The following is an 11,443-nucleotide window of genomic DNA, read 5'->3' as shown; positions in this document are numbered from 1 at the left end:
CCCTGTTTTATACCTTCAACAACTGAAACAGCATGATCAGAGTTCTACCTTCATACTGGGAATATTTCCAGAGTTCCAGGTCCTTGAAGTTCATAGGGGTGGGTCCAGATTTATCACTTTTTAATGGACTTTTTCCATCATTTCTGATCCTCAGAACTTCATCAGTCCAGCAGATAGAACCATGACATTTAGGAGGAAAAACACATCTGAGTTCTGGGAAAAACTTCAATGAAAATAATTTCAAAAGCTGGAAAATCACCACAAAAGACACAAAATCACCCCCAAAGAGTCAAAACTACCTTGAAAGGTTCAAATATGCAGCAAAAACATGAAAAATCACCACAAAAATGGCCAAATTTAGCACAAATAGGTCCCTGTTGCAATTTTACCTGTTTTGTTGTAATTTGGTACCTTTTGTGGTAATTTTGGGAGTTTTTCCTGGCATATTTAAACCTTTCAAGGTAGTTTAGGTTTTTTGGGGGTGATTTTGGGCCTTTTTGTTGGTAATTTTGGCCATTTTTGTGGTCATTTTGCATGTTTTTTGTGCCAAATTTGAGTTTTTGTCGCAATGTTACTTGTTTCATAGTAGTTTTTGTCCTTTTTGTGGTGAATTTGATAGTCATAGTGGTAATTTCCCATGTTTCTGTTGTCATATTTGAATGTTTCATGGTGATTTTTGGCTCTTTTTGGGGTAATTTTGCAAGTTTTTTGTGCTGACTTTGAGCTTTTGTCGCAATTTCACCTGTTTTGTTGTCATTTTGGTACTTTTTGTGGTGATTTTTGGCATTTTTTCTGGCATATTTGAATCTTTCAGGGTAGCTTTGGCTCTTTTTGGGGTGATTTGTGTCTTTTGCAGTAATTTTGGTCATTTTTGGGGTAGTTTTCCAGCTTTTTTAGTAATTTTAGTTGTGTTTTATTTATTTTTGTTTTTATTTATTTATTTATTTTTTTTTTTTTACCAGAACTCAGATGCATTTTTCCTCCTAAAATGTCATGCGTCTGTCTGCTGGACTCATGAAATTCTGAGGCTCAGAAATGATGGAAAAGTCCATTAAAAAGTGATAAATCTGGACCCACCTCTATGGACTTCAAGGACGTGGAACTCTGGAAATATTCACAGTAGCAGAAGTCTGGATGGCTTCAATAAATATACTAAAGTCATTGCAGATTTGAAAAAATAATTAGCTGATTCTGAGGAGGTCAGATGGAGGAACTGAGAGATTTTTTGATGGAATAATTCATTTACGTGTGTCGATGTAATTCTACAAATGACATATAGGTGGTAGCAGTGCGCCTGCGCAGTGCCCGGTCTACCGAGAACGCCCCAACAAGAGAAGAAGCGTCTCAAACCAGGAAGTAGCAGACAGCGGTTAGTTTCGCTAACCTTAACCTTAAACTAACCTTAAACTAACCCTAAACTAACCTTAAACTAACCCTACCCACCTGTCAGTTTGATCAGTGCGTTGTTAAAAAGGACAAACGTGACATTCGGTGAGTTTCATTAACATTTTCTCACGAAAATCAAGCCTGAAGGTTAGCTAGCAACTAAACTAACACATAAAATCTATAGCTATAATAATATCTGTCTGAAAACTGACAATATCACCTAGATATCAACGGACTTAATCATAGAAAATAATTTAAATGCTGTTCAGTAAATCTATTTCTTTGTTCTGTCCTGGCCTTTATGGATTTTATGAATGTTTTATATTATTTTACCTTCATACTGGGAAATTCTATAAAATAATATTTCCACAGTTCCAGGTCCTTGAAGTCCATAGAGGTGGGTCCAGATTTATCACTTTTTAATGGACTTTTTCCATCATTTCTGAGCCTCAGAACTTCATCAGTCCAACAGATAGAACCATGACATTTAGGAGGAGAAACACATCAGAGTTCTGCTAAAGACTGAAACTAAAATAACTAAAAAAGCTGGAAAATGACCAGAAAAATGGCCAAAATCACCACAGAACAGGTGAGATAATGACAAAAACTGAAATTTGGATCAAGAAACTTGCGAAATTACCACAAAAAGACACAAAATCATCACAAAAAGAGCCAAAAGTAACACAAAACATTCAAATATGCCAGGAAAAACACACAAAATCACTACAAAAAGGACCAAAATGAACTCAAAACAGGTGATATTGTGACAAAAACTCAAATTCGAAACAACAAACCTTGCAAAATAACCACAAAAAATGGCAAAAATTACCACGAAAATCACCCCTAAAAGAGCCAAAACTACATTGAAAGGTTCAAAACATGCAAAATTATCAGGAAAACATGTAGAATCATTACAAAAATGACCAAATGGCAAGAAAACAGGTGTCTTTTAATGGTGATTTTGTATCTTTCTGTGATTATTTAGTTTTCTGTGATTTTGGGTGTTTTTGTGTTCATTTTTGCATCTTTTAGTGGCAAATTTACATCTTTTTGATGTGATTTTATTTCTCTTGTGTCCCTTTTTGCCAATTTTGACTCTTTTTGTGGTCATTTTGTGTCTTTTATTGGAATATTTACCTGCAAACAAAAAAAGGTAAAATGCAGTTTGTATTACAGTTTAATGTTTTTGCTCATACACACTATTTTAAAGACTCTGGTTGATAATTTTCTGAAAGCTGCAAATGTGGAGATGATTTATTTTTGATTCCTTCTGTAGAGAACTCAGTCTGTCTTCCTGCAGCATCAGCAGACTAAAGGAACCAGAACTCACGGTGTTGTTACTTCTGCAGAACTCGGATCCTTCTGGATGTTGAGCGTTCGGACTCTGCTCGGCTTCCTGGTGACCTCGAGAGCCGCCGCCGCCTTCTCTGGGACATGTTCACCGTCTGCAGCAGCTAACGTTCATCAGAAGGACTGTTTCAGGAGCAGAGCAGCGTCCAGCATGGCCCAGACGGTCAAATACCTCGGGTAGGACGTTTAGCATCATCCATCCATCATCTGTACACCACCTTATCCTCATTAGGGTCATGGGGGGCTGGAGTCTATCCCAGCTGACCTAAAGTGAAGGTTCACCTGGACAGGTAACAGTCTATCAATAGTTTTTCTTTTGCAAAAAAAGAAAAACGTGCAAATCTTGCTGGTGTTCCTCCTTGTTTCTGTTCTTCTCCCAGCTGTGCACGTCGTTGCAAGTAAACAAAACTACGAAAAAATGCCCAAAGTTATACAAATCTCATCAAAACGTAACCAAAACTAGTCGAAAATGACTAAAACTTGTCCAAAATTCCTAAGAATGTGTCAAAAATGAGGTGAAATCGGTCTAAATTTACCTTAGTTTATACAAAATTAGTCCAAAATGCATTTAAAAAATTGTCCAAAATGACCCAAAATTAGTTCAAAACATGCAAATAGAAGAAAGAAGGTGCAAAAATAACATGTCTTTGTGTGACTGTTCTGCTTCTAGCTGCACACATCACTGCAAATACTCAAAACTAGACTCTAAATGTGTCCACAGTGACATAAATCTGGTCAACAATTACCCAAAAATAGTCGAAAATGACTAGAACTTTTCTAAAAGTCCTAAAATTTGTCTAAATTTTGTCTGAAATGAGATAAAATCTGTCCAAAATGACTAAAGTTTATCCAAACTTGATCCAAAATGACAGAAAAAAGTCTAAAATGATTCAAATGTGTCAAAAATAAAGTCAAATTGTGTCCTTAATGACTACAACGTTCTCAAAATAACATAAATCTTGTGAAAAACATTTCTGTAAATGCCCCAAATGACTAAAACTGATCCAGAATTACTAAAATGTGTTAAACTGACCTGTAGACTGTATGTAGACGTGTTAAACTGACCTGTAGACTGTATGTAGACGTGTTAAACTGACCTGTAGACTGTATGTAGACGTGTTAAACTGACCTGTAGACTGTATGTAGACGTGTTAAACTGACCTGTTAGTATGTAGACGTGTTAAACTGACCTGCATGTATGTAGATGTGTTAAACTGACCTGTAGACTGTATGTAGACGTGTTAAACTGACCTGTAGACTGTATGTAGACGTGTTAAACTGACCTGTAGACTGTATGTAGACGTGTTAAACTGACCTGTAGACTGTATGTAGACGTGTTAAACTGACCTGTTAGTATGTAGACGTGTTAAACTGACCTGCATGTATGTAGATGTGTTAAACTGACCTGTAGACTGTATGTAGACGTGTTAAACTGACCTGTAGACTGTATGTAGACGTGCTAAACCTGTAGACTGTTTCCAGGCAGGAGGAGGCTCAGCACATCGATGAGGAGCTCTTCTCTGAGTATGGATTCAGCGTGGATCAGCTGATGGAGCTGGCGGGACTCAGCTGTGCGACGGCCGTCACTCGGGTGAGAGTCAGTCTGAGCTCTTATTTTGAAAACTCTGCATTGTTTGACGTTTGTCTCCCTCTTTTGGTGACAAGAGGAATTACAAAAACGCTGCTGTCTTGTGCTCATGATGTTTTTTTTATTTTTGAGGCTGTATTTCTTCCACATATCACCAACTTTTTAAAAATCTGCAACATCTGGAACTCTTCTTCTTTTCTACCTCAGTTTTCTAAACAACCCTTTAAAATCAAACATTCACAGATATGAACAGATTGCATTTTTATTTTCCTTATTCTGGAGTTTAAATTCTCTTTTTAATCTTTGTATTAATAGCAGTTGGCCCTTTTTAAAGTGATAAAAACAATAAAACAGATGTACATTCTAGTCCAGGGGAGTCCAACTCATCTTAGTCCAGGTTCCACATCCAGTCCAGTCTGATCTCCAGTTGACCGGACCAGTAAAACCAGTAAAACCACAGCAGAATAACCTAGAAATAACCACAACTCCTTATGGTTCCTTTGTTTTACTGCAAAAATGTTCACATTTAAGGAATTATCTTTTTACTAAACATCATGAAGAACCTGAAATTTATGAAGAAAAATAAATTCAATTTCATCAACATTCAACCTCAGTTTATCATTTCCACATTACAACTTCCAGATCACAGAGTGTCGACAAAGGAACACAACATTTAGTCACCTGGAAGTGAACCAGAGAGGATTTACTGGTGGCTCACAACCACAAAAGTCAGACAAAAAAAAGACAAAAAAACAACAAAAACAAGACAAAATATTACACAAATGAGACACAAAATGAGACTAACGACACGAAACAAAACTAAAAAGAGAAAAAATAGACAAAAAATTAACAAAAATGAGACAAAAAAATTACATAAATGACACAACGAGACAAAAAATGACAAAAAAAGGAACAAAATGACAAAAAAATGGAGGACTCTGCTCAGGACATTTTATGACTCTGTGGTAGCGTCTGCTATCTTCTATGCAGTGGTCTGCTGGGGAGCAGGGAGCACTGAAAGGGACAGAAAGAGACTAAACAGAAGGTCAGGAGGAGGTTCTGTCCTGGACTGTTCCCTGGACTCCATAGAGGAGGTGGGTGAGAGGAGGATGTTGGCAAAGCTCACATCCATCATGGACAATCCCTCTCACCCACTGCATGACACTGTGGGGTCTTTAAGCAGCTCCTTCAGCAGCAGACTGAGACATCCACCCTGCAAGAAGGAACGCTATCACAGGTCCTTCATTCCATCTGCTATAAGACTGAACAACATCAGCATCACTGGCTGATGTTAACATAAACTGGACTTTATCATATCATCTTAAATCATGGTAAAATCTGCACAACAATTCCTTGCACTGCTGGCATTTTCTGCACTTGTACATTTATTCCACAAGCCACTTTATGCTGATGTCACTTATAGTGTAGTAACACTGTATTTATTCATTTTTCATTCTTGTATATATTATTGTTATTATAATTATTATCTTTACTGTACACATGGTTAGTGCTGCTCTGAAAGATTTTTGCTGCTGTAACACTGGAAATTTCCCCTGATCTGGGGAGTAATAAAGGACTATCTTATCTTGTCTTCAAAAATAGACAAAAACACAAGCCAGACAAAAATGAGACACAAAACGACAAAAGTGAGAAACAAAATGACGAGAAATGAGACAAACGTCACGAAACGAAACAGAGACAAAAAAATTAGAAAAGTAACAAAGCCACAAAAAATGGGCAAACGACAAAAGCAAGACAAAAAAGCACAAAACGATACACAAATCAACGAAAAACACAAAATGACAAAAATTAGACAAAAAACAGAAATGAGACAAAAAGGAAACACAAAACGACAAAAGTCAGACAAAAAATGACAAAAAAACAACAAGACAAAATATTAGAAAAACGAGACAAAATGACAAAAGAACAAAGAACAATCTAGTATTTTACTTTCTGATCCAAACAACTTGTCATGGTCTAGAAATGATTTTAAATTTATAGTTTTACTAATTTACAATCTGCAGTTAATGTCTTCTCTGGAATTTTTACACTTTGAGGGCCGGATTGGACCCTCTGGAGGACTGCTTTTGGCCCACGGGCCGCATGTTGGAGAGCCCCGCTGTAGTCCAACTTTGACATTATTGGTGACTTTTGTTCTTCCTGCTTTCACACATTAAGAGCTTTTAGATTTCATTCTGTTTCTCCATCTAAAGTCCAGCTGCTCCAGCAGGAAACCAGGTTCTCCTTTACGACACATGAAGGCGTCTAAATGAGATCAGTGCCTGAGGTGCAGAATAACCAGATTACTTCTATTTCCTCATGTGTTTCTGCTGCAGGCGTATCCACTCACGTCTCTGGTGAAGTCCAGACCTTCTCTCCTGGTGATCTGTGGACCAGGAAACAATGGAGGAGATGGCCTGGTCTGTGCAAGACACCTCAAACTGTTTGTGAGTGGTTTGATTTTAAAATGTTTCGTACTTTTAAGGTCCACTACATTTTATTTAACAGCTTCAGGTACTTAACATCTTTCGATATTTCGATTTAAATCCCACATTTCAGTCTGTAATTCTGTCTTTCAAAGTTTATTTTATTATCTATTTCTTTTTAAAAACTTCAGCCCATTGTGATTTTTCTAAAATCAGCTCTTTCATAACTAGAAAAGCCCTCAGAGAGCTCAGTCCTCCTCCAAGGCTGCTCATTCCCTCATGTCAGAAATGCAGCATTTATTTATTAGTTATTGATGATCAGAAATCACAGCAGCATAGAATGTGTCCATTTAATATAGATGTACCCACAAACTAAATGATTTGATCACAGGCATGTGTTATGCATGTGTACGTTATGTGCGGATACCGAATCACGTGACCTAAATATGTAGCAGGCAGCAGGAATTGATGGGACTTAAAAACACCCCCACAATTTAATCAGTTGTTTCTTGGATCATTTCTGATGGATAAGTCCTGATAAGTCCTCAGAGGTGGATTTGTAGTAGGATCACAATCATGTGATCATCAGCAGGCAGCTGATGTAGTGTTCACTTGTTGTCATGGTTACAGTGATGCCGTGCCGCTATCTGGCAATGATACTGAAATCTTTAACAAATCCGTGGATCCAGACTATAAGCTGCATCACTGCCAGAATCTAATCACTTGGTCCTTGTGTCATTTCTGACCTTCCCTGAAAATTTCATCCAAATCCATTGGTCTGTTTATGAGTAATGTTGCTGAGAGACAGACAGACAGACAGACAGACAGACAGACAGACAGACAGACAGACAGATAGACGCCGCATTCCTCGGCGGTGTAATTGTAATGCAGCAAGTGCCTTCTATTTTTTTAAAAGACAGAAATTTTTCAAATGCAGGGCTATGAACCCACCATCTTTTTGTTTTCTACAGGGCTATGAACCCTCCATCTTTTTGTTTCCTACAGGGCTATGAACCCACCATCTTTTTGTTTCCTACAGGGCTATGAACCCACCATCTTTTTGTTTTCTACAGGCCTATGAACCCTCCATCTTTTTGTTTTCTACAGGGCTATGAACACACCATCTTTTTGTTTTCTACAGGGCTATGTACCCTCCATCTTTTTGTTTCCTACAGGGCTATGAACCCACCATCTTTTTGTTTTCTACAGGCCTATGAACCCTCCATCTTTTTGTTTTCTACAGGGCTATGAACACACCATCTTTTTGTTTTCTACAGGGCTATGAACCCACCATCTTGTACCCGAAGAGGCCCAACAAGCCGCTGTTCCAGGGTTTGACCACACAGTGCCAGAAGATGGAGATTCCCTTCTTGACGGAGATGCCGGAGGTTCGTCTATTATTTAGCAGCTCGGTTGTTCTGCTGATTGCTCATGAGAGAGTGCTTATGATTTCCATCTGTGTTAGCTGTGTGGTGCACTTTATTAGATTGTATTAAATCAATGATCCACGAGGGGAAGTTAGGTTTTATAATGACAAACAATCGATAACAGGACTGGTAACTAACGCTGTAGACTGACTGATGTTTCTGGTAAATAGTTCCTTTATCTTCTCAGGCTGAAGTGGTGGATGAAGCTTATAACCTGGTGGTCGACGCCATCTTTGGCTTCAGCTTTAAAGGAGCCGTACGAGAACCATTTGGATCCATTCTGGACGTTCTGAAGAAAACCACCGTCCCCGTGGCCAGCATCGACATCCCCTCAGGTCGGTCACCTTCAGATACCGGACCATCGAATCAATCAATGTGATCAATAAAAATAAACACACAGGTGCCAACAAAAGGTGTCAACAGAAGGTGCTAGCAAAGGGTGCTAACAGAAGGGTCTAACAAAAGTTGCTAACAAAAAGTGCTAACAGGAAGTGTTAACAAGTGCTGACAAATAGTGCTAACAGAAGGGTCTAACAAAAGTTGCTAACAAAAAGTGCTAACAGGAAGTGTTAACAAGTGCTGACAAATAGTGCTAACAGAAGGTTCTAACAGAAGGGGCTAGCAAAAGGTGCTAGCAGAAGGTGCTGACAGAACGTGCAAACAAAAGGTGCTAACCGAAGGTGCTCGCAAAAGGTGCTAACAAATAGTGCAAACAGAAGGTGCTAACAAAAGGTTCTAACAGAAGGTGCTAACAGAACGTGCTAACAGAAGGTGCTAACAACAAGTGCTAACAGAAGGTTCTAACAGAAGGGGCTAACAGAAGGGGCTAGCAAAAGGTGCTAACAGGAGGCGCTAACAGAAGGCGCTAACAGAAGGTGCTAACAAAAAGTTCTAACAGAATGTGCTAACAGAAGGTGCTAACAACAAGTGCTAACAAATAGTGCTAACAGAAGGTTCTAACAGAAGGGGCTAACAGAAGGGGCTAGCAAAAGGTGCTAACAGGAGGCGCTAACAGAAGGCGCTAACAGAAGGTGCTAACAGAAGGTGCTAACAAAAAGTTCTAACAGAATGTGCTAACAGAAGGTGCTAGCAACACCAAGACTTCAATTTAGTTTTAATTTTTTTTAACTTTATTGCCTTTTTAACAATTTTTTTAAATGAAAAAGTAGGCTTAATTTGATTTTAACCACTTTGAAATATTATTGATCATTTTAACCAGTATTTTAACATAAAGAAGATTTAATTTGAATTTAACCACTTCACATTGGATTATTAAAAATTTTGAACCTATTTTGTATGGAAAATGAGGCTTAATTTGAGTTTATCCTTGTTATGTCAATCATTATTTTTTATCCTGTTTATTTAACACAATAATTTGATTATAATATATTTTTTAATGAATTTATGTTATCATGAATCAGTTAATAAAAATACCAGTAGCCAGAAAAACGCTGAAGATTGAATCTGGTAACTCTGCAGGCCTCTACTATTGAAAATGCTGTGAAATATGAATATTTTTCAAGATATTGGGTCAAAGTTATAAATTTCAGTGTCGAGGTTCTGATTGGATTAACTGGATTTGTTCTTGCATCAAATACAGATTTTTATTGTCAGTGTAGTCAGAAAACTGAGCTTTTCCACCTCCACAGAGCAGAGAAATGACTCCACACAGGAAGATTGAAATGATGCTGATAAAAACAGAATCCTGGAGCTTTAAAATGTTTATTAAACGTGCTGCTGGTCGGTGGAGCTGGGATGTAATAGTAACGAGGAGCAGCTTTGATTTTCTGTCTGTGTGCATCAGTCGTTCCCTGCGGGACGAATCGATTCCAGTGACCTTCTGCTGCCGACATCAGAAGCTTCCAGACTCTGACTTCCTGTTAGCTGTGTTGCAGGTTGGGACGTGGAGCAGGGCAGCGCTGATGGACTGCAGCCCGACATGCTCGTATCGCTCACAGCTCCCAAGAAGTCGGCCTCCATGTTCAGAGGTCGGTACCACTTCCTGGGAGGCCGCTTCGTTCCGCCCGGCTTGGAGAAGAAGTATGAGCTGAACCTGCCTCAGTATCCAGGGACAGACTGTGTGCTGCAGCTGTAGGAGGAACCTGGAAAACACCTGCAAAAACACCCAAAAAACACCCAAAATACACCCAAAAAACACCCAGAAAATACCTGCAAAAACAAACTGACCTGCTACATAACAATATATCAGGTTAGCTTAGCCTGCAAAATGGAAAACGTGGATAAACGACTAGCGTAGCGCTCTCATAGCAACAGTAAGATTTTTACTGTTGAATTCAATCATTTTCTTAATAAATGCAGCCTCATCAATCAATAAATGATCAATATTTGAAATACAAATAGAATTTCTCTTCTGGTGTTTTTGTTTAAAGCCACATCTAAATATGAAGCTACAGTTTAGCTTAGCATGAACACTGGAAGCAGTTAGCCTGATTTTCCTGAACAAAGCTATGCTGTTTCCTCCTGCTTGCAGCCTTTAAGCTAAGCTAACCTTAGCATGAACACTGGAAGAGTGGGAAGCATTTAGCCTCACTCTGTGCTGATATTAGGATTTTCTTGGACAGAGCTATGCTGTTTCGGCCTGCTTGCAATTTTTAAGCTAAGCTAACCTAGCATCTAGTTAGCTTAGCATGAACAGCCAGTTAGCTTAGCATGAACACTGGGAAAACAGGAAGCAGTTAGGCGGTCTGTGCTTGTATGCAGATTTTCCTGGGCAGAGCTACACTGTTTCCTCCTGCTTGCAGTCTTTATGCTAAGCTACCCTAGCAGCCAGTTAGCTTAGCATGAACACAGGAAGAATGGGAAGCAGTTAGCCTTACTGTGCTGATTTGAAGATTTTCTTGGACAGAGCTATGCTGTTTCCTTCTGCTTGCAATTTTTAAGTTAAGCTAACCTAGCATCTAACTAGCTTAACATGAACAGCCAGTTAGCTTGAACACTGGAAGAAGGGGAAACAGTTAGCCTCAGTCGCTGCTAGTCTACAGATTTTCCTGGACAGCGCTACACTGTTTCCTTCTGCTTGCCCTCTTTAAGCTAAGCTAACTTCCTGCTGGACGTAGCTTTAAATTTAGCGTATAAACATGAGAGCGCCAACACTGCCCTCATCCCACTTTTGGAAAGAAATTCACTAAAACACCATTAAATCTTGAAAGCTGGTTATTTGAGGGCAAGATACTCACGCTGCTGAGAGTTTTCTTCATGTGAGCGAATGAAAATATGAAAATAAAAAGTTAATACTGCTCATTAAT

At 38.7% G+C, this 11,443-nt stretch overlaps 1 protein-coding gene across 3 annotated transcripts; it reads left to right on the top strand.

Moving 5' to 3' along the window:
* The first annotated feature begins 1,280 nt into the window (after positions 1 to 1,280).
* naxe (NAD(P)HX epimerase) lies at positions 1,281 to 11,442 on the top strand. Of its 3 annotated transcripts, none has more exons than XM_023271122.3 (7): positions 1,281 to 1,369; positions 2,736 to 2,913; positions 4,219 to 4,327; positions 6,661 to 6,771; positions 8,028 to 8,138; positions 8,365 to 8,512; positions 10,073 to 11,442. In XM_023271122.3, exons 2-7 carry the CDS (start codon positions 2,753 to 2,755, stop codon positions 10,270 to 10,272), a joined length of 840 nt encoding a protein of 279 aa, XP_023126890.1. In that variant the 5' UTR covers positions 1,281 to 1,369; positions 2,736 to 2,752; the 3' UTR covers positions 10,273 to 11,442. The 3 variants fall into 3 exon arrangements, with proteins under 3 accessions (XP_023126890.1, XP_023126889.1, XP_054874092.1); XM_023271121.3 differs by having other exon boundaries at positions 1,350 to 1,491; XM_055018117.1 differs by lacking the exon at positions 1,281 to 1,369 and adding an exon at positions 1,837 to 1,975.
* Position 11,443: the final 1 nt, after the last annotated feature.

Source organism: Amphiprion ocellaris, chromosome 15, assembly GCF_022539595.1.
Source record: "Amphiprion ocellaris isolate individual 3 ecotype Okinawa chromosome 15, ASM2253959v1, whole genome shotgun sequence".
In the NCBI taxonomy this organism is placed as follows: domain Eukaryota; kingdom Metazoa; phylum Chordata; class Actinopteri; family Pomacentridae; genus Amphiprion; species Amphiprion ocellaris.
The sequence above is the reverse complement of the archived record's forward strand: the minus strand, read 5'-3'. Positions and strand labels throughout refer to the sequence as shown.

Coding starts and splice junctions, on each gene's coding strand:
- naxe (XM_023271122.3), top strand. CDS start 2,753: ATGTTGAGCGTTCGGACTCTGCTCGGCTTCCTGGTGACCTCGAGAGCC. Junction 2,914..4,218: donor CAGACGGTCAAATACCTCGG/GTAGGACGTTTA, acceptor GACTGTTTCCAG/GCAGGAGGAGGCTCAGCACA. Junction 6,772..8,027: donor CAAGACACCTCAAACTGTTT/GTGAGTGGTTTG, acceptor TGTTTTCTACAG/GGCTATGAACCCACCATCTT.